Source organism: Oncorhynchus keta, chromosome 30 (assembly GCF_023373465.1).
Source record: "Oncorhynchus keta strain PuntledgeMale-10-30-2019 chromosome 30, Oket_V2, whole genome shotgun sequence".
NCBI lineage: Eukaryota > Metazoa > Chordata > Actinopteri > Salmoniformes > Salmonidae > Oncorhynchus > Oncorhynchus keta.
In genome coordinates this window covers 58,647,338-58,670,661 of record NC_068450.1, presented here as the reverse complement: position 1 = coordinate 58,670,661, position 23,324 = coordinate 58,647,338, and the positions used below count along the sequence as shown (strand labels likewise).

The following is a 23,324-nucleotide window of genomic DNA, read 5'->3' as shown; positions in this document are numbered from 1 at the left end:
GAATATCAAGCTGTTTCTTTCTACATTTTCCCCTACTCAGGTATGATATTGGATCTGCTCTTTGGCTTGGCCTAGTAGGATGCTTCCTCATCATATTAGGACCCATACTGCTCTCTGACACTATATTCACAGTAGCCCATTCAAACAGGTTAAATGTACAGTACAGTATAAGTATAAGCATACTACATGCCTGATTTACACACACCACCACATATGCATGCTTCTCTAAATGAATGGTGTACTTTCAGTCTACAATGCAATTTGCATAACGCTTGAGTGCATGTTTTCTGAATATATCTTAATACGCTAGCAGGGAATTGGCCCACTCCTCCAGATCTCCCATGGTGCCCCTCACCAGAGAATTTTTGAACGAGAGAAAACAGCCAATCAAAACAGTCACAGGAGCCAAAGGGATCCAACAAGTCCCACCTCTACAGTGATTGGTTGTGGTCGTGTGGCATGTTGCACTGGGATTGACGTTTTTTGTTGTTATGTAGCTGTTCCATGTGTATTGGCATGTTCTTTTTCATTTTAAAATGCTATTTTCATTATTGTGGCAAAACAAATTGTCCAATAAAGATCTACTTTAGGATACTGTCCTCAGCTCTACTCTATAGGCTATATTACATAGATCATTATCAGTTTGCCCAGAGAATATTGACATGAATCAATTACATGCACCAGTGTCTTGTGACCTTAGCTGGGAGGGAGCAGTTCATCCACTGTGATTTGAGATAAAGGGCTATGAGAGAAACCTAGTGTCAAACCCCCATACGAGGGGAGGGAGGAAACCAGTTTCATGAATCCCCATCCCTGACGCTATCTCCCCCTGGTTCGTGGGAAAAGAAGACGTTTGCTTACAGAGCAAAACCCTGTGAGATAAGCCAAACGTCCACAATGCTGGTTTGACTGGGAGGCATCAGTGACATAACAATGCAAGTGCCTGGCTGCACCTTGACTTCCACAGACCGAAGATCTCTGAGCAACTCTGGAACTTCACTCCAGCTTTGTTCACTCTACTCATCTCTCTGGTTAATCCTCTTCATAAACATAGCTTTTATTCCCTTGTAACCACTGCCAGGCTAGAGGAGAGCATCCTCCTTATTGACCATCATCATGAAGCATAGGACGGTGATGATGTACATGGAGATAGGCTGCTTTGTGTCTGGCTGGCTGGATTCTGGTGAGCTCCACCCTGGCTATAGAGTACTGGACCTGGTCTGAAGTGGGCAGCGTGGTGCTCACCACCAGCAACTACTCCTCTAACCTCTGGAAGGACTGTGTCTCAGACTCAACGGGGGTGTCCGACTGCAAATAGTACCCCTCCATGCTGGGACTACCAGGTATGTTCTGGACAGCTTGTCACAACTTGCATGGATGTGTGATTCTGTCTTAATATGGACACCTAACATCTGATGATACATGATGGGATATTGACTCTTACAACTTGGAGGGTTGTACTCAAGATCTTCAGTGCAGTTTGGTGCAGTTGATTGTCATTCAGCAGATGCTCTTATACGGTACTACATTACAGGCAGAGAATGGGGCAGGGCAGAAGTATGACTATAAATATCATGATCAACATTTTGCAGACGGAAGTAGCGACACCATAGAGTGGGATCCACAAACTCCAATATACACGGAGTACACAACACATTAAAAACACCCGATCTTTCCATGACATAGACTGACCAGGTGAATCCAGGTGAAAGCTATGATCCCTTATTGACGTCACTTGCCACTTCAATCGGTGTAGAGGAAGGGGAGGAGAAAGCTTAAAGGACTGTGGACTGTGTGTGTGTGCCATTCAGTGTTAATGGGCAAGGCAAAAGCCTTAAGTACCTTTGAATGGGGTATGGTAGTAGCTGCCAGGCACACCGGTTTGTGTCAAGAACTGCAACGCTGCTGGCTTTTTTTTGACATCCAGCCAACTTCACACAATTGTGGGAAGTATTGGAGCCAACATGGGCCAGCATCCCTGTGAAACACTTTTGACACATTTTTTAAAAACATTTCAGTCATTTAGCAGACACTCTTATCCAGAGCAACTTACAGTAGTGAATGCATACATTTTCATACTGGTCCTCCATGGGATTCAAACCAACAAGCCTGGCTTTGCAAATGCCATTGTAGAGTCCACACTCTGTAAAAAAAGGGGGTTGGTACAACTCAATATTAGGAACTTATTCCTAATGTTTTGTATACTCGGTGTATAATACATAATTGTGGTCCTGTACTTTGGCTTCCTGTTTAACTGAGTGTTCTACTCTGCATCAGTGTTCCTTTACTCAGTAAGGGCTCTGTCCATCTGTTCTGTAATTCTTGGGTTCTTAACTGGGTAGGCCATCATTATAAATAAGAATGTGTTCTTAACTGACTTGCCTAGTTCAATTTAAAAAAATGTGATATGATAATAATAGCTGTTTTCCTCCTATGATTTTCTGGCCTGATCCTGTACTCCTGGTGGGGTAACAAAGTAAGATCAGAGTCTGTGGATCCCAATTTCAAGGCACAGAAGTGAGTGGATATTTTTTCAATGATACTGCTGGAACACACTAGAACAACATTGGTTTCAAGTAGTTAAGTATACAGTATATGCATTAAAACAAATTCTCTTTGAAATTAGAGCAGCGGTTTTTATTGGCTGGGGAGGCTCGCTCTTGCTCATCACCGGTGGTTTCTTCTCTGGAAAGGAGGGTCTACGCTCAACGTAACACTTTCCACAATATTCCTGCTTCACTCGAAAGACAATAGATTGCATCAAAGGAATATTTTTTGTGTCGGATATATGTTCATCATCTCACAATTCTCTTGCTCCGTCTTCCAGTTGAAAGAAAAGGCCTCGCAGACTTAACTCCTATGCCACAGCTCGGACCAGACGCACATACATGATGCCAAACTCTTCCAGACTGACTCCAATGCCACAATTGGTCCAAGGGAGCAGAGGTGGCAGAAGGATCAGGACAACAAGGACCACTGGGGCGATTTAGTTTGAGCTGCAGTAGCTGCTGTACTGCAGGAAATACACTGCTTCATATCATTAGTCGTTAGTTACCATGAAAACATTGTGGGAACTGACTCAATTTGATTTGGTAACTGTCTCACCACCTACATCTTGTAGATACCTCATGTATGACTGTTTTACTAACATATAACTGTGTTCCTTTAGTGAACTGAATTGACATCAAGGAAATGTTTTCATTTGATTTAAAAAAAGGGTTTATTGCTTGTCTAGCGTGTATAAATATTTTATATACAAAAACATTTTTTTTTTCATAGGACATTCAAATGTCTTACAAATTTCATGTAAATTGTTTTGACACAAATCATACAAGTACCTCACATGGAGTGCAATATCACATTTCATAAAACCTCTAAGGTGACAATTCCCTGTAGCTAATATATAATCTGTATATAAAATAAAAACACTGAAAACTGCCACAAGGCAGATGGCTACCACTGTCATAGGTGTATATCTCAAGAGATACACTGTGTCCTGAACAGAGAGGATCCATTCATTAAGTCTCTTCTACATGCAACTGTAATTCTAACAGTATCGGTAAATCATGTAGAAGTATATTTGCCTTCCAAAGAATTCCTATGGGCGTCATACTGAGTTTTATCATTGTAGAACTGTAAACCCGTATAACCTCCATATGACTATATATCATCGTCACTCCAGTCGCTGACAGAGACCAGGCTGCTCTTCAGAGTGCTGCCGGTTCCTGCTTCATTCAAACCTGGGGAATGGATAAAACATCATCAGAGGCTGAAGATGAAGGGTAAAGGGACCTGAATGGAGCTGGGTCTGTGAGAGTGAGTGAGACTGACCTGTTTTCTGCCCCTTCCCGGTGGATGTTCCCCAGACACTGGTAGTGCTGTCTGATTCCAGGCTCTTCCTCACAGGGGCGGTGGGCTTGCCCACGGGGGCGGGTACCGATAGGTCATCCAACGAGGAGATATCCCAGTCATCCTCATCATCCTCGTTTGTATACTGAAACGCATAACAGTCCAGATTAACACGATTAGGATATGGGAACATTCTGACGTTGACAAATGTTCTGTTTGTTCTCTGTGTCTTATGTTACTCTGGGTTGATGATGACACTGCAGAGAGGAGACTACAGAGGATTTCTCACCTTGAGTTCCCGTACAACGTCTTTGTCTTTACTCTCTGGTAAGATGCTCACTCCCCCTAGTGGCTTCTTTGGTCCTCTGTCTGCAAGCTGCTTCTCCAGGCTCTTAGTCAAGTCCCTGACCAGGTTATCTGGAAAGACAAATATGGTCAGCACAACGCATAAAAACCTATGGGCAACACTTTTCAATAAACACACAACTAAAAGAAAAGGTGTGTTGTTATCTGATATTAGCACTTAACTTCTTTGGGACTGGGGGGCAGTATTGAGTAGTTTGGATGAATAAGGTGCCCAGAGTAAACTGCCTGCTACTCAGGCCCAGTTGCTAATATATGCATATTATTAGTAGATTTGGATAGAAAACACTGAAGTTTTTAAAACTGTTTGAATGATGTCTGTGAATATAACAGAACTCTTATGGCAGGCCATTTTTTTCCTCCAAAAATCCAACCAGGAAGTGGGATATCTGAGGTTTGTAGTTTTTCAAGTCATTGCCTATCGAATATACAGTGTCTATGGGGTCATATTGCACTTCCTAAGGCTTCCACTAGATGTCAACAGTCTTTAGAAACTTGCTTGATGCTTCTACTGTGAAGGAGGGGGAATGGGAGCTGAATGAGTCAGAGGTCTGCCAGAGTGGCAAGAGCTGATCACGCGTGCTCACGTGAGAGGTAGCTGCGTCCCATCGCATTTCTACAGACAAAGGAATTCTCCAGTTGGAACATTATTGAAGATTTATGTTAAAAAGACCATAAAGATTGATTCTATACTTCATTTGACATGTTTCTACGAACTGTAATATAACTTTTCTTCTGAACATTTGCCTGAACTTGCCCGCGCGCCATGAGTTTGAATTGTGTACTAAACGCCCAAACAAAAAGGAGGTATTTGGACATAAATGATGGACTTTATCGAACAGATCAAACATTTATTGTGGAACTGGGATTGCTGGGAGTGCATTCTGCTGAAGATTGTCAAAGGTAAGTGAATATTTATAATGCTATTTCTGACGTTGTTGACTCCACAACATGGCGGATATATGTATGGCTTGTTTTGTTGTCTGAGCGCTGTACTCAGATTATTGCATGGTGTGCTTTTTTGGTAAAGCTTTTTCGAAATCTGACACAGCGGTTGCATTAAGGAGAAGTGGATCTAAAATGCCATGCATAACACTTGTATCTTTTAGCAATGTTTATTATGAGTATTTTTATTATGTTTATTATCAGTAAATTGATGTGGCTCTCTGCGCCAATGTAAACTGAGATTTTTGGATATAAATATGAACTTTATCGAACAAAACATACATGTATTGTGTAACATGAAGTCCTATGAGTGTCATCTGATGAAGATTATCAAAGGTTAGTGATTAATTTGATCTCTATTTCTGCTTTTTGTGACTCCTCTCTTTGCCTGGAAAAATGGCTGTGTTTTTCTGTGAATAGGCACTCACCTAACATAATCGTTTGGTGTGCTTTCGTCGTAAAGCCTTTTTGAAATCGGACACTGTGGCTGGATTTACAACAAGTTTATCTTTAAAATGGTGTGAAATACTTGTATGTTTGAGAAATTTTAATTATGGGATTTCTGTTGTTTTGAATTTGGCGCCCTGCACTTTCACTGGCTGTTGTTGAGGTGGGACGCTACCGTCCCGAATATCCCAGAGGTTAAAGAAGTAAATCACACAAAGGAGTAAATCAGCCTCGTGGTGTAAAAACAACAAAAGTCCCTCTTACTGTTTGTAGTCTTCTGTACGTTCCCATTCTGGTCTTTGTAGTTCTGGAGCTGTTGTGGGTCGACCTCCTCCAACTCACTCCCCTCTGTCCACTCTCCCTCGCTCTCTACCACAGTGACTGCCGTTTTGGTCGTGTTGACAGCAGTGCTTCTGGGCTGCTGGGGTTTATATGGCTGAGCCTGGGTGGTAATGGGCTGGACCTGTTTGGGCTGGCTTGATCTGGCCTGGACCGGTTTGGACTGGGTGAGTTTGTGATGGGGGGTGGTCTTGGGTTGTGTTGGTTTGGGCTGGGAGGCTCTGTGATGAGGGACTCTCTGCTCCTGTCTGGGTTTCTGAGGTGGCTCCTCCTCCTCTTCCTCCTCTGATGATGACTCATCATCTGAGCTGAAGGGAGGGGTCCTACGAGAACAAAGGCAATGTCATAATTTGAAATGAACGTACAATCAATCACTCCCTTATAAGGTAATAAGAAACTGATACCGCATAAATGAAGCCAGTGGTGAGGTAGTCTCTTTAGACAGGGTGTCTATCTGGCATGCATTGAGACAAACAGCAGGAGATTCTGACTAGGTACGTACTTGGGAGTGGAGGTCTTGGGCAGGGTAGTGGTAAGGGTCCGGGGGGCAGGCTGGGGGGTCGTCTGCAGCTGTTTGGCAGGCACTGCTGGTGGTCCTGACATCACTTGGGTCACCTTGGAGGAAAGGCTGCTGGACAGCTGTCTGGCCTGGGTCACTGTAGGGAGGGACAGAACAATAACAATCAGCTGATTCGTTCGTTTGAGGACGTCTCGAGGCCTAAGTAGGTTAAACGGTGACGAACATGACTCCTGTTGCGAGCAGCTTAAGGCTTAAACTGTTACATTGATTAAGGGGGACTTGTTTAATGTCACCAGCAGCATGCTAGCAAACTATCACAAGAGAATGGAATAGACCCATGAGATGAAACAAGAACCCCTCAGCAAAAACCACATGAACATTCTTGAATGCATTAAAAGTTCTAAGTCCTCATACTCCCCACATGCTATAGACCACCAAGTGCTAACAGTCAGTATCTGGATAATATGTGTGAAATGCTTGACAATGTGGAAAAGAAACACGAGGTTTGGCTACATGCAAATGGCGGACAGAAGACAGGGTGGTGCGGCAGGTGCCGCTTCTCATTCGAATGCTGTAATTTTATCTAAACCATCAGGTGTACGCCGATCCCAGTTAAGTAACTCATGCAAAGAGTTAAAGCGCAATAATGTGTTTTATCTCCAGTACTCTGCCATGACTGTCAGTTATGTAGCTGCTCTACTGATAATCTCAGTGCGTCCTTGCTGGGATGACACAATCAGTCTACTACCGGAGAATATCAACACCAAACACAGTGGTTCACTGTTCCACGGGAGCGGACAGTACACAGCATACCATATTCTCAATAATGGCCAAGTCTACCTCGCTCCTTATTCTACTGAACAGCTTAGGCGTAACAAACACAAGTCCAACATTTATCGGAAACTGTTAAACTACCTGTTCACTACCCTCCTGCTCTCCGGGGATGTACAACTCAATCCTGGGCCCAATATCACCGAGCCAGTGATACGCACCGGAGTGGCGAGCGGTGGAAGGCCTCGTCCACTGGTCGTCGCCGCTGTGGAGGTGGGTGAGTGTTATGGTCCTATGGTTTCTCTCGACTCACCCGGCTCCAGGATAGATTTTGACTCTTCAAACATACCAGAGTCGCTATATGTGATCCCTGACTCTGCTTCTGGTACGCAAGCTATTTTAATTAGTTCCCCGCATCCAGTGCAGGCGGGAGGGATTGTTAATTGCGCTACCGAACTGCCCCTAATCAAAACTAAACAAAACGGCCTAAACCCAGCCGTCAGAAAACATCGAAATTTTAACTTTTTTCAATGTGTCAATCACTCTCGAGTCATCTGGGACCCACGAGCTAAGCCCAAGGGACTACTAGGGGGGCACTTGAACATTCGTAGTGTCATTCCAAAAAGTGATCAAATTCAACATCTACTCACAGACTCCAACCTTGACTTTCTCTGCCTCTCAGAGACATGGCTCCATAAACACTCTCCATATGCTGCTTTGATTGTGCCTGGCTACAATGTTTTCAGGAGAGACAGGATTGAAGGAAGAGGAGGGAGGGGGTGTGATGATTTACATTAAAGAACATATCCGATGTAAACAAATTGAGTGGTCATGTGATAATGAACTAGAATGTATTGGCCTGAATGTTACACTGTCTCCCCAAATGTCTTTTACCCTCATTGGAATGTATAGGCCACCTTCCACCAAAAGTGTGTTTTTTGATCAGTTTAATACCATGCTTAGGGAATGTGATTTTGGGAAAGAGGTCATCTTAATGGGAGATTTTAACATTAATTATGAAGACAAGTGTTGTAGGAAAACCCTCAAACGGATCACTAATACCTTTGACCTTACACAGCTAGTTAAAGGGCCAACCAGGGTGACTTGTTGCTCTAAAACACAGATTGATTTGGTGTTCAGTAATAAACCAGAGAGAGTGACTAAATCATTCAATATGGTTACTGGGCTGTCTGATCATAATCTGACACTTATAGCCAGAAAGCTGTCTAAGAGCAGGTTTAACCTCTCTACTGTTAGAAAGCCGGATCAACTCAGAATACATAAGAGTGAATTAAACTATTTTGAAAAAGCAATTAAGGGAATAAACTGGAATGATCTCTTGTCCTATACAGACGTGGAAGCTGATAGTCAGGTTTTTCTATCCACAATCCAGACTACAATAAATGGCTTCCTAAAGAAAATCAAATCCAAACCTGGCCAAAAGAGCACTCTTCCTTGGCTAAATGGAGAAATCTGGAAATTGATGAAAGAACGAGATTATGCTCTAAAAACAGCCCTAAAATCTAAATTAGAGCATGACAGACGTAGGTTTACCATGCTGAGAAATAAGGTGATAAAAGAAATCAGACAGGCCAAGGCAAACTTTTTTATTAACATAATTGGTGAAGCAAAGGGAAATTCTAAATTGATATGGGAGAATCTAAAAAAGTTAACAGGGAAAGACCATAGTAACACTGCAAAAAGACTAGAAATCATGGTGAATAACAATCTAACACAGGATGCAGTTGAAATAGCAACAGCCTTCAATTCCTACTTTATTGACTCTGTCAGGTTACTGACACAGAACCCCTCCACTGATTTCTTGGGCTCAGTGCTAGTGAATGACACTCAACCTGTCTTCATCATAAGGGAGGTTTCTGAGTCAAAGGTGAACAAGGTGATTAGCTCACTAAAGAACTCTAAAGCCAAAGATGTGTTTGGGATGGACTCTACCTTTCTTAAAAACTACAAAGAGTCACTCATTGGCCCCATTACTAAGGTCACCAACACATCTATTGGTCTCGGTGCGTTTCAAGGGTATGGAAGTCGGCCATAATAACGGCCATCTTTAAATCAGGCGACCCTGCTGACGTGAGTAACTACAGGCCCATTAGTATACTACCTGTGGTGTCAAAGGTTGTTGAAAAGTGTGTAGCAGAACAACTGATTGCCCACCTCAACAACAGCCCCTTCACATTACACTCCATGCAGTTTGGCTTCAGAGCGAAACACTCCACAGAAACGGCCAACTGCTTTCTTCTGAAAATGTGAAGTCCAAGATGGACAAAGGGGGTGCTGTTGGGGCTGTGTTTCTGGACCTAAGGAAGGCTTTTGATACTGTTAACCATGAGATTCTCATCACAAAATTGTCCAAGATCAACTTTTCCCCTGATGCCTTGAGATGGATGAAATCATACCTTGAAGGCAGAACTCAGTGTGTCAGAGTGAGCAATGAGCTGTCGCCCACTCGTAGCTATGATGTGGGCGTGCCCCAAGGGTCAATACTGGGGCCCCTCCTGTTCAGCCTGTACATTAATGATCTGCCTTCTGTATGTACTGGGTTTGAAGTTCAAATGTATGCAGATGATACAGTGATATATGTGCATGCAAAGAGCAAACAACAAGCTGCACAAGAACTCACTACTGTAATGGTCCAGGTTACAAAGTGGCTCTGTGACTCGTGTTTGCATCTCAATGTGAAAAAACTGTTTGCATGTTCTTCACAAAGAGGGCAACAGATGCTACTGAGCCAGATGTCTATGTGTCAGGGGAGAAGCTCCAGGTGGTATCCGATTTTAAGTACCTTGGCATCATACTTGATTCCAACCTCTCTTTTAAAAAGCATGTGAAAAAGGTCATTCAAATAACTAAATTCAATCTAGCTAATTTCCGATTTATACGAAATTGTTTGACTACAGAGGTAGCAAAACTGTACTTCAAATCTATGATACTCCCCACTTAACATACTGCTTGACTAGTTGGGCCCAAGCTTGCTGTACAACATTAAAACCTATTCAGTCTGTCTACAAACAGGCTCTCAAAGTGCTTGATAGGAAGCCCAATAGCCATCATCATTGTCACATCCTTAGAAAACATGAGCTCTTGAGTTGGGAAAATCTTGTGCAATACACCGACGCATGTCTTGTATTCAAGATCCTTAATGGCCTGGCTCCCCCTCCACTCAATATTTTTGTTAAACAGAAAACCCAGACATATGGCAGCAGATCCACAAGGTCTGCCATGAGAGGTGACTGTATAGTTCCCCTAAGGAAAAGCACCTTTAGTAAATCTGCATTCTCTGTGAGAGCTTCCCATGTCTGGAATACACTGCCATCAGACACACATAACTGCACCACATATCACACTTTCACAAAATGCTTGAAGACATGGCTAAAGGTCAATCAGATTTGTGAACATGGTCCCTAGCTGTGTGTTGCCGCTTTCCATGTTGTCTGTAGCTTGTGAGGTATGGAAACACTTTGTTGCTTTTATGAATTTTGTCTTGCTGCTTTTTGTTCTATGTTGCTCTGTCTGTATGCTATGTCTTGCTTGTCCTATGTTGCTATGTTGCTATGTCTATGGTGCTATTGTCTATATTGTAATTGTTTTTAATAACCTGCCCAGGGACTGCGGTTGAAAATTAGCCGGCTGTCTAAAACCGGCACTTTTACTGAAACGTTGATTAATGTGCACTGTCCCTGTAAAAATAAAATAAAACTAAACATCAACAGAGAAGTATATTTCCTGGGTGATTTAAAACATTGAATGGCTCACATCAAGCTGCTCACTCAAGAACAAACTTCAAACTGTAACCAGTGCCTGCAACCTGTTTCAGGTTGTCAGTCAACCTACCAGGGTAGTTACAAACAACATGGGAATGAAATCATCAACATGCTTTGATTACATCTTTACTAATGCTGCAGAATTGTGCTTTAAAGCAGTATCCAAATCCATTGGATGTAGTGATCTCAATATAATATCCATATCAAGGACAACCAAAGATCCAAAGGCTGGGCCTAATATAGTGTATAAGAGGTCATACAACAAGTTTTGTAGTGATTCATATGTTGATAATGTAGAGCATATTTGCTGGTCTGTGGTGTGTAATGAGGAGCAACCAGACGCTGCACTTAATAAAATGGCGTATTCCAGTTACTAATAAGCACGCACCCATTAAGAAAATTAATGTAAAAACGGTTAAATCCCCTTGGATTGATGAGGAATTGAAAAATTGTATGGTTGAGAGTAGATGTCGACCGATTATTGGAGGACCAAAATAGCCGATACCGATTAATCGGACAATTTTTATTCATTTATTTTTAATAATGACAATTACAACAATACTGAATGAACACTTATTTTAACTTAATATAATACATCAATAAAATAAATTTAGCCTCAAGTAAATAATGAAACATGTTAAATTTGGTTTAACTAATGCAAAAACAAAGTGTTGGAGAAGAAAGTGAAAGTGCAATATGTGCTATGTAAGAAAGCTAACGTTTCAGTTCCTTGCTCAGAACATGAGAACATATGAAAGCTGGTTGGTTCCTTTTAACATGAGTCTTCAATACTCCCAGGTAAGAAGTTTTAGGTTGTAGTTATTATAGGAATTATAGGACTATTTCCCTCTATACCATTTGTATTTCATTAACCTTTGACTATTGGATGTTCTTATAGGCAGTATAGCTTCCATCCCTCTCCTCACTCCTCCCTGGGCTCGAACCAGCAACACAACGACAACAGCCACCATCGAAGCAGTGTTACCCAATGCAGAGCAAGGGAAACAACCACTGCAAAGCTCAGAGCGAGTGACGTTTGAAATGCTATTAGCGCGCGCTAACTAGCTAGCCATTTCACTTCGGTTACACCAGCCTCATCTCGGGAGTTGATAGGCTTGAAGTCATAAACAGCGCAATACTTGATGCACAACGAAGAGCTGCTGGAAAAACGCACGAAAGTGCTGAATGAATGCTTACGCACCTGCTTCTCCCTACCACCGCTCAGTCAGATACTTAGATACTTGTAGGCTTGTATGCTCAGTCAGATTATATGCAATGCAGGACATGCTAGATAATATCTAGTAGTATCATCAACCATGTGTAGTTAACTAGTGATTATGATTTATTGTTTTTTATAAGATAAGTTTAATGCTAGCTAGCAACTTACCTTGGCTTACTGCATTCGCGTAACATGCAGTCTCCTTGTGGATTGCAACGAGAGAGAGGCAGGTCGTTATTGCGTTGGACTAGTTAACTGTAAGGTTGCAAGAGTTGGATCCCCCGAGCTGACAAGGTGAAAATCTGTCTTCTGCCCCTGAACAAGGGAGTTAACCCACCGTTCCTAGTCCGTCATTGAAAATAAGAATGTGTTCTTAACTGACTTGTCTAGTTAAATAATGGTATAAAAAAATATATTTCAAATATATATATATTTTTAAATTGGTGCCCAAAAATACCTGTTTAGGACCCTTACTTTTTTCAATCTTTACTAACGACATGCCACTGGCTTTGAGCAATGGCCAGTGTGTCTACGTATGCGGATGACTCAACACTATACACGTCAGCTACTACAGCGACTGAAATGACTGCAACACTTTACAAAGAGCAGCAGTTCGTTTTGGAATGGGTAGCAAGGAACAAGTTAGTCCTAAATATTTCCTAAACTAAAAGCATTGTATTTGTGACAAATCATTCACTAAACCCTAAACCTCAACTACATCTCGTAATAAATCATGTGGAAATTGAGCACATTGAGGTAACTAAACTGCTTGGAGTAACGTTGGACTGTAAACTGTCATGGTCAAAACATATTGAAACAACAGTAACTAAGATGGGGAGAAGCCTGTCCATAATAAAGCTCTGCTCTGCCTTCTTAACAACACAATCAATAAGGCAGGTCCTACAGGCACTGGTTTTGTCGCACCTGGACTACTGTTCAGTAGTGTGGTCAGGTGCCACAAAGAGGGACTTGGGAAAATTGCAGTTGCCTCAGAACAGGGCAGCACGGCTGGCCCTTAAAAGTACACGACCAAGGAAAATAATTGGATTAAGAAAAATAAATGTTTTTATTTCACTTTATCATTCATTTTAATTTTATTTTTATTTTTTCAAATGTAATATTTTTTTTAAGCCTGTCACATCTGTGAATGTGGAATGTGTTTTGTTGGTTGATTGAAAAACAATAACACTTTAAATTGAAAAAGAAAAAGTACACGGAGAGCTATAATTAATGACATGCATGTCAATCTCTCATGGCTCAAAGTGGAAGAGAGATTGACTGCATCATTACTTGTCTTTGTAAGAGGTGTTGACATGCTGAAGGTACCGACACCCATGCATACCCCACAAGACATGCCACTAGAGTTCTCTTCACAGTCCCCAAGTCCAGAACAGACTATGGGAGGCACACAGTACTACATAGAGCCATGACTACATGGAACTCTATTCCACATCAGGTGACTGATGCAAACAGTGGAATCAGATTTAAAAAGCAGGTAAAAATACACCTTATGGAACAGAGGGGACTGTGAAGTAACACAAACACAGGTAGACACATGCATACACACAAACGATAACATACACACTATACGCACACGTACATAGATTTTACATTGTAGATATGTGGTTAGGGTTAGTGTGTTGTGACTTCTGTAAAGATTGGATTGGAATGTTTTTTAACTTGTATAACGGCTTTAATTTTGCCCGAGGAATAGTAGCTAGCGGCTGCCTTGGCAGCAGTTAACGGGGATCCATAATAAATACAAATACATCTACCTTGAGTGGGTTGTTTTGGTTTGACCCGCTGCTCGGGGGCAGAGTCACTCTCCGTCCTCTTGTCCTTCAGTCTCAGACGCAGTGTGAGAGCCACATCCTCACGGTGACGCCAATAGTCCGGAATGTCCTTCGCCGTACTCTCTCTCTCCGAGCGCAACTTAGCCATGAGATCACTGTACTCGCTGCCTCCGAGTCCCCTCAGACCCTACAGAGTTGTGTAGATTAGAAAACGGAAGACGCTTAACTATCATAAGGATTATCTTTACTGGAGAAACAAATGATCCCTCAAGTCTATTAGCGAAGTCAATTTGTTGTATGTTTTTGATGGTGTATCTGTCAGGCTGACTCTTTCACGGCATAGATCTTCCACAGAGTGTGATTTTAAAGATGCCATTGTGTAATTGTACTCATGAAGGTACAGTACATACCGGTTTGACTCCCAGGGACTCAAGCTTCTCTAGGAGTGCTTGCTCCAGGGCGGGACGCAGCTCCCTCTTGATGTTGGGGTTCTTCCTCAGGACACTGGTCACAGAAGACGGCTGCTTCATTACAACAATTGGCTTCTTCTCAGACACGCTGGACGAGTCTATGACAAGCACCAGACAAGTACAGTACAGTTACACACATACACTTGATAACACACTCAAAATAACACTGACGCCTTTGTAGTTTCAGAGGACAGGCTGGGCAAGCATGAAAATGATTTGAGAGAGAGAGTGGTGCATATGAACTTCCTTTTCTTCCATTTACAAAGGACCTGTGCCATAGATAACTACAGCTAACAGCCACATGATTCTGGAGAGGGACGGGCAGAAGAGAACATCTTGCTGCCTTTTTGGGCCAACGTGGCTTTGACTGACTTGACTTCACAAATGCTCACTGACTACATGGCAGGCATCACAGACCGACTGACACGTCCGCGCAGAGAGCATGCATGGAGTAGACAGACAGACGCTGCTGCCGTCTAGACTGTGTTACCTTTGTCCTCCTCAGACAGCTCCTCTATAGGATCCAGTTTAGGAGCAGAGGGAGGCTGCTCTGATTGGACAACACAGGGGGTCAGAGGTCAGACAAGAGCGGGAATTAGGAGGAGGGAACTCAGGTAGATGGAACAATAACATTGATCTCTAATGGTGTCTTGTTGGGAGATCGCTGACAGAACAGTCTCGTTACATGCTAGCATACCTTTTCTCTGAGCAAAAGGATGCAGATGTCTGGATTGACTGAGCTACATATCGTTGGGAATCTCCTGCTAATAACTTACCCTTCACTACTCTCTTTGGTTTAGGCTCTGGCGCTGTGGCTGTTAAGATCACTGAAACATACAAAGTAGGAAGAATAGTCAGTAATAACAGGTTCTTTACAGAACTATAAACAGCTAATATCCAAGTTCAAGCTAACATCCAGATTCAAGCCAATATCCACATTTGACAAATTTAAACATAGTAATACAAAAAATAAAGTCAAAGAAAAAGTATGCATACCTGGAACTTCAACTACTTTAGTAGGTGGATTTGAGGACATATGCTTTATCTGTGAAATGAAGAAGTACAATAAGCTACATTTCTTAATTATATATATATTTTTAATGTTTTGTATTCAACCCCTGCTGTTGAACCCCAATGGCGTAATCTAATTTAATTTAACTTTTTAACATGCTTATGAAGTCAGAGTGGCCCTGACGACTAGACTATATGAGTGTGTGGAAACACCCGGCGCCATCAATCCAGGATTTCCTGTATGAGGGTCAAGTAGGCTCCCAGTTTCCCTGTGGCCGGGTCGCCAGGGGGTGGTGGTGAGTGAACTGACCTGCTCTCGCTGAGAGAGGATGATTAGATCCCGCTCCTGAAGCCGCTGGTCACTCTCCTCCTTCTGCCTCTGGCTCTGCTGCTGCCACTCCACCACAGACAACTCCAATCTGCTAAACTGATCCTGCCACTGAGAGGAGACATAGGACAGACGTAGACGTTAGAGATCCCACTGCGATGGCTGCCTCTTTCAAGGCTCTCCGCTGACCATTAACTATTCAACAGAACTCACAAGTAGTTCTGTTAACCAGTATTCTTCCTCAAAACTTAATATACCTGATTCTTCTCGCTCTCGTGGTTAGCCTTCATTTTTTCCATTTTGGATGTAAACCTTTCTTCCTGTAACAAAATAAATAGTTGATACATTTAAAAAAAAATCACAACTTGAAATATTTAAAGAGAAGAAGTACTGCTTAGCTGCTTACCAGTTTCTTGTGTTTCTGATCCATCTTCTGGACCACAATCTTGTTTTTTTCATCCATGTCTTGGTCAGTCTGCTGGGGAGCAGGACTGGGCCTCCTCTCAGGAGTGGTCATCTTGAGATCCACTTTCTGTACAGATCACATCAAATCATTCAAACAAAAACCTCCCTGACTTACAGAACCAAATCACCAACGCATCAGTTTGAATTGGACACGGAACCAGGAAAGTCAGTGCTTTGCCAAATGGACTAGTGGACTCACTTGTTGAAGAAGAGCGTTCCTGTTGTGAAGCATCTCTATCTCCCTCCGGAAACCGTCTCTCATCTCCTCTATCTTCATGTGTTCTTCTTCCTTCCATCTCTCTAGCTTTCTCATCAAATCCTGGTGCATGGACTGCTGGTCTCTTTCCTACAGATGAAAAGAGAAGGAAAATGGTCAAAAGCTCTAAATAAATATGCAAGTGCAAACTGATCAATGCCATTGAAACAAGCACGGTTCTTATTGTCCCACCTGAGAGGCTTTGGCCAAGAGGGCTTGTCTCTGTGACTCCAGCTCAGATGTGGTGTAACTCAGCTGCCCTTTCAGCCGACTGATCTCCTCCTCATCTGCAATGCTCTTCACTTTCCTCTGGTTGCCTGTCCTTAACTCTGAGAGAAACATTAACAGAGACAGACTAATGGAGAAGTTAGCCTAAGTAGTGTTTCAGGGCCGGGCTCAAAGATATACACCTCTCTCTTTCTGCTATTATTGCTAGACTCTGTGGGAGTGTGTGACATGTCTACTGCTGCTGCAAACTACAGTGGGATGTCATAGGAACTGGTTCTCCAGCATTGTAGACACACTGTGGTGCGCTTGGGGACACCCATACCAGTGGGACTCCCTATAGGAGACAGGGTAGTTGGCTGCAGTGAACCTTCTTACCTGACTGACGGTTACTTTCCCTACCGTTCTCTCTAAACTGACGATCAAACCTTTTAAAGTTCTCTTGACTTACGGCTGTCGTACTCGTCTGCATGGCGACGTTGCATATGATTCTGGAGAAAGGAGGAATTCATGAAGGCTTTATCACAATGTTGACACTAAAGGAAAAGAAAAGGAAACGGAATTATACATTGACAGTACATTCCCATGCAAAGACTGCAACGAAACATGTCTGAATACATGTTGCTTGCTACCTTCACTGATAGATCAAACGTAAGGCCAATTTTGTAATAGGCAACTTGGGCTGTGTGTAAAAAATTAACACATCTGAACCCAAAGCTCAAGCCGCGACTATACTATCCACCATTAAGCTTTAGAGACTGTTTCCTGGGAGACAGATCGACATAGCGACATTACCATCCACCAATAAGCTTCAGGGACTGTTTCCTGGGAGACAGATCTACATAGTGGGTGTGACGTGATTCACCCCATATGCCTGGCGTCACCTCGCTCCAGCTCACAGGGGAGGGGGAGTGACAGACGGGGCAGATTAAACGCCAGAGCAACCACATCACACGCCACATTTAACGCCCGACACCAACACAGCACGCATCTCTGCCTTCATTCAAACTGAACCGCACTGCCACCGATACCTTGTTGCCTCGCGTGCTGGTGCTTTACCATGCTGCAGGGCAAGTGGTGGTTTCTACAACAGAGACCCTTGTTGTTGTGTGCTGTAATTGCATTGCTGCTCTGGAATAACTTTGGAAATCGCCAGTGAAATTGAATTAGGTCTGGTCCTTGATCGAATCAAGGCGGTTGTGTGTCTGTTGGCATCCGTTTACCGTGTCTTGATGTGCGAGACAGTAATAAAAAAGCGGACTAAAACGTTCATTTTCTAGATTGCATTGACAACACACAGGCTGAAATAGGCAGGACGTTTCTTGAATGATACAAGTACTACAATTTATGCAAAATTCCTGCGAATTGCAGACAATTAGGCTAGATACTGTGTATCAGACACACTGTGCATTCTGTATATCTGTTGAAGTCCCTGTATCTGTAAATGTAGCTTGACGTAATACATTTGAGTACCTGTGTGAAACAATCAACACATCTAGGCCTATTTTTGGAAGCACAGTGGCCCATCAATAATTGAGCTGTACAGACGCCTCGGTTATCAACGTGCATGTTAGCCGGGCAGGGCACTCTCACCTAGCAACAATGCTCAGTCATATGAAACACTAGGTGTTGCCTTGGCAACTGCTGGGCCCTATTCAACAGCAATGCCCTTTAAAAATATAAGGATCCTTCTATTCTACATCTGTACAATAAATGCATACATTTCTGGTGTAACAAATAGAAGAACATCAAAACGACACGTTGACGCGAGACCAATGTCATTATGGAAACATGAATGAGGGTGGGGGAGGTGGTTCAGTCATTTTGGTTCCGTCTCTTGCCACCCTTTTGTAAGTGGATTAAAATAACTAGGTCTAATTATCACCAGCTGACACCATCTGCTCAGAGCACAATCCTATTGTTTAGGTCCCAAAACAAAGCTGATAACGATTACGTCTACCAATCCTTATAAAGTGGCCACATTACAGCTACGGGATGAGATGAACCTATTTCCAATACTATAGACTAACAGTAGACTTACTTAATTATGTAAAAATAATAACACAAGGAATAAATTCACATTGAGTAACAATAACTTGGCGATATACACAGGGTACCAGTACTGAGACAATGTGCATGGGTACGAGGTAACTGAGGTAGATATGTACGAAGATGAACCTCCTGTTAACATTCTCACTCCTCTGACAATGATTGAATTGAACAAAGCTAAAGCAGCTCTGAATATCACCTGGGGAACAATGGCTAAGACGGGGACCCAGGAGGAAGGGGGGACTAACTGTTGTACAATACAAATGGAAACCGACACCGAGAAGAAGCAGCAACGTGAGGAGGTGTTCAGTACCTTATGGCAATTGGTCATGTTGATCATAGCCTGCTGGTTGAGGGCAATGATTTTCTTCCTCTGCTTCAGCTCCGTCTTCAGTACCTTGGCCTGGTCCGACTGCTTCTGCTGCTGGGCCAGGAGCTGCTGGTGCTCGCGGGCCTGGGTCTGCAGCCTCTCCTCGGCTGCCCCCAGGCTCAGGGTCAAGTACTCCTGGGAGTGCAGCAGGTACTCCACTGTCAGCTGGGCCAGGCGGAAGAGCTTGAGCAGCGCTGGGTCCACGGGGCTCTGGCAGCGGACACAACGCTCCCCCTCCACGTTGCAGAAGGTCACCCCTGTGATGTGCTCCTGCAGGGTCTGGAAGTCCAGCTCGCTGGCCACCAGGTCCACGTCCACCGCGCTGATCCGGCGCCAGTCAACGCTCTCGCGCCGAGGCCGGAATTTGAAAGGCGGGATGGTGGTGGATGTGGAGGTAGACATGGCTGGTGGTGGTGGTGCTGGAGGACACCGGCCGCCGGAGGAGGGCTGGCTCAGGGGGGAGTTTAGGAGGGAGGGGATTCCAGCTGATGAGTGGGTCCCTTGGGTCTCTGGCTGGTATGGGTAATAGACGTTATTGTAAAATGGCTGAAAAAAACAAGACATTTATACTAGGTTATTGTTTTTTATTTTATTTGTGACAGACAACAACAAATAGATTATTGTGTGCTACAGATTAGAAATGCAGCATCTCAATCAAGGTCAGGGAGAAACAAACCTTCTGCAGGTATCACAGCAATACAACAGCAGCATGAACAGAGTATAGAATATGGAAGAAAAAAAGCAAAGATTCCACCTCTCAGCACATGAATGAACCATATGAGATGACACAAAAATTACATTCGCATTCGTATTCGATGGTAATCTACCCAATTCTTCCGATGTCAAATTGACGCCGTGTTGTCCTTACCATCGTGGATTTCATGAGCCTTTATGAGATCGAACACAGAGAACGAGTAATCGTTTCCTATTGGTGCACGCCCCCTTCAGCTGTCTGCCGCGACACCGAGGAAGGGCGTCCTCTCGATCACCATGGAGACAGAACAGTGCGTCCCACTTTACGGGCTCCCTGGGGAGACATATGTTATCAAAATATTGCACCTAATCAATCCTAAATGATTCCACAATGCACGCGACTGCAGCATCAACAGTATCCTCGCAAACTGGATGTATTCAATGTTTTGTGAAGCCACTCATGCCACTGACACTGCCGTAATAACATATGACCATTTTTTATTCATATTCTGTTTATTCTACCCACGTGATATCTGTCTGGCTAACATCTGCAAAAAAATTGGGACAAGTTGGGACAAGTTGAGCCCAACAAAAGAACAGAACGCATGTGGAGAAACAGTTTTAGGATTTTTTTTTTTTTACGTCAGTTAGCTACCTAGCTATAAATGTAACTAGGCTATATTAGTTAATAGCGTAGTAACTAGCTATTTAGCTAGCTAAGTAACGTTTATTTTGTAGACATGAACACAATAGCAACCAGTAAATTAGCTAGCTCACACGTCTGTATTTTCATAAACATCCCGAGCTAAGTAGCGGACTAAACTCCACTCTATGGTGAAGGAAGAGTGGAGTTTAGCCCGTTAGTTACTACCGTCGGCTCGCTAGCTAGCTAAATTGGCTAACGGACATTTAATTTAGTAGCAAACAAATTTATTGAACATGGACTTCATCGTACGTGCCTTTTGAGTGTGTCTCATAAAATAAATAACATTCTGATCGAACTCTTAAGTTTTAGTCAGAACTCAAACTTACCGTCCGCGACGTTTTTAAAGTCCATAAAAACTGTTTTTCCACGGGACTCGGGCTTTACTGAGATCTTCGGATGGAGTGAGACTTGAGAGACCGCGGTGACGTAGCAGCTGCTGCACACATTCCAAAAACTCTGCTCATCCCGTGTCCCCTCTCCAAAGAGGGGGAGGGGAATTCGGGAACTCAAACTGCTGAGATTTAGGAAAGGGGGCTTGACAAATGTGGGTGTTAGTCTGTTATTCCCTGAATACGCAATTGCATATACTATATACACATTTAGAGCCACAGTGCTTTTAACATTTAGTTGGCTGTTGGCCGTTACTTTTTTAGCCACCGTCGTTGTTTTTACAGGCAAGAAAAGCAACCGCGCAAAAAGGACAAGGCTGCTGCGCTCAAGGTGGTGTTCGTCCTTAAGCAGTTTTCAGTGGCTAAAAGACTCCCCCTTGTGGTGTAGATTATGAACTTCCCCACAGAGATGTGTGCCTTGTTCTGTCAGAAGATGTCAGTAGTAGGTCCTTTATAAAAATGCTTATGATTATGCATCACTGGCATGAGGCATTTTCAAGATAAGGCTGAGCAGTTAAGCCTAGTATTTCTGGCAAAACGTATTCCTATTTATTTTTATTATATTATAATACTTTTATCACATTTTCAAGACAAATTCTAGTTAATTTGGTCCTTTGGAATCACAGTCCAGATGTCTCATAATAAAATAATACAATTTTGAGATTATTAACATGAGTGCACTGTCAATGACTCAACAATACCCTACACACTATTAGCATGACACAGACAATAGGACATCTAACTCACTATTATCAAGGGGAAACATGTCAGCTGTTTTAGTTGAGGGCAGTCAAGCCAAACAGCTGTGGGGGCAGGGAGAGAACACAGAACCTCCTTGTTAAAAATGACAGAAAGACACTGGGGTGCATCGTGCCAGTCAGTACACACACACACACACACACACACACACACACACACACACACACACACACACACACACACACACACACACACACACACACACACACACACACACACACACACACACACACACACACACACACACACACACACACACACACACACACACACACACACACACACACACACACACACACACACACACATTACATTTATCATTTAACAAGGGAGTTTAGGTAGTAGGACAATCCTAAAACTCATACTTTACTTTCCATCTTGAGAGTGCCTTTCATATCACATCAGCTTAAAGGGGTGGTAGGTAGCCTAGTGGTTAGAGCGTTGAGCCAGTAACCAAAAGGTTGCTGTATCAAATCCCTGAGCTGACAAGGTAAAACAAATCTGTTGTTCTGCCCCTGAACAAGGAAGTTAACCCACTGTTCCCTGGTAGGCTGTCATTGTAAATAAGATGTAAATAAGAAAGTGTTATTAACTGACTTGCCTAGTTAAATAAAGGTACAAAATTTAAAAAGATAATCTAGTGCTGAACCTGCTGCTGTGGTAGACTGACAGTAGATGAGTAGTGGATGCTGGTCAGTCCCCAGGCTGTACCACTAGCAGCAGATAGAGGTCCTGATGAATAGTGGATTTAATTCAGACAGACAGGATAGCCCCAGATAGACTGACAGGATAGCCTTGGGCAGACAGACAGAGACTTTTCCCTCAGGGGTTTTTCCAGGAACAGGCAGGAAGCCCGTGCTGGTGTGGTGTGTCATCCCAATGAAGCATCCCACAGTTCAGCAAAAGGACAACATGTTGAAGATGATGTGTAGAGGTCCAAGTTTCACCCAAAGGCGTCTGACCACACGCCCATTAGATGCTTACTCCAAAGGTATTGGTGATGTCTGGAGACCTTTGGAAGGTGAAACCATCAGAGCCACTTCAGCAACTATCAAGCTGAGTGACAAGGACAATTGCAAGACAATTGAGTTGCTACACTGTCGTCGCTATGCATCTTATGCTCCACTTTTCTCCATATCTGGAGCCTAGTGAACGTGGTATAACAATTGTGCAGTATCTCATAGCTGAACGTTCTATACAAATGGTCCTTTTCCTTTCATCCAAGCCACTTTGTTGTCTATTTTTGACAGGCGAGCCGAGGAGTGTTTAGATACAGTGTAGCGAGGTGACTCGGCCTCGTAGGAAGGGAACATGAAAGGAAATAGCGACGAGGACAGAGGCAACCCATGGATCCTTTTATTGTCTACCCACAAACACGTGTTGCTAAGTTCACTGGGAACCGAGGACTCTGTGTTCACAGGTTGTGCGTGATTCGTTCCTGGAGCTAGGGGCGGAGAAGGCTCTAATAGTGTGAGAGAGAAGGAGATAGAAATAGAGAGATTACCAAGAATCTCAAAAGTAATAAGAGGTAAGAGTCAGGGAGAGATACCTGTATGCTGCATGTGGACTACAAGA

The 23,324-nt window shown here is 43.1% G+C and overlaps 1 protein-coding gene and 1 long non-coding RNA gene across 8 annotated transcripts; one reads left to right on the top strand and one right to left on the bottom strand.

Moving 5' to 3' along the window:
- The first annotated feature begins 915 nt into the window (after positions 1–915).
- LOC118363826 (uncharacterized) lies at positions 916–3,064 on the top strand. Its single transcript, XR_004821476.2, has 3 exons — positions 916–1,343; positions 2,478–2,517; positions 2,627–3,064. It is a non-coding gene; the product is annotated as an uncharacterized LOC118363826 (long non-coding RNA).
- A 142-nt stretch (positions 3,065–3,206) lies between these two features.
- Positions 3,207–21,298, bottom strand: LOC118363825 (cilium assembly protein DZIP1-like). 7 transcript variants are annotated; one of them, XM_035745073.2, is made up of 19 exons: positions 20,928–21,298; positions 20,071–20,229; positions 19,146–19,748; positions 17,235–17,319; positions 16,751–16,887; positions 16,502–16,648; positions 16,244–16,369; positions 16,095–16,157; positions 15,820–15,948; positions 15,495–15,543; positions 15,275–15,325; positions 14,989–15,048; positions 14,439–14,596; positions 14,011–14,215; positions 6,446–6,599; positions 5,869–6,266; positions 4,139–4,266; positions 3,832–3,994; positions 3,207–3,740 (listed from the first exon to the last, which is right to left on the bottom strand). In XM_035745073.2, exons 2-19 carry the CDS (start codon positions 20,083–20,085, stop codon positions 3,661–3,663), a joined length of 2,751 nt encoding a protein of 916 aa, XP_035600966.1. In that variant the 5' UTR covers positions 20,086–20,229; positions 20,928–21,298; the 3' UTR covers positions 3,207–3,660. The 7 variants fall into 7 exon arrangements, with proteins under 7 accessions (XP_035600966.1, XP_052344629.1, XP_052344628.1 ...); XM_052488669.1 differs by having other exon boundaries at positions 17,235–17,274; XM_052488668.1 differs by having other exon boundaries at positions 19,146–19,715.
- Between the last annotated feature and the right edge of the window lie 2,026 nt (positions 21,299–23,324).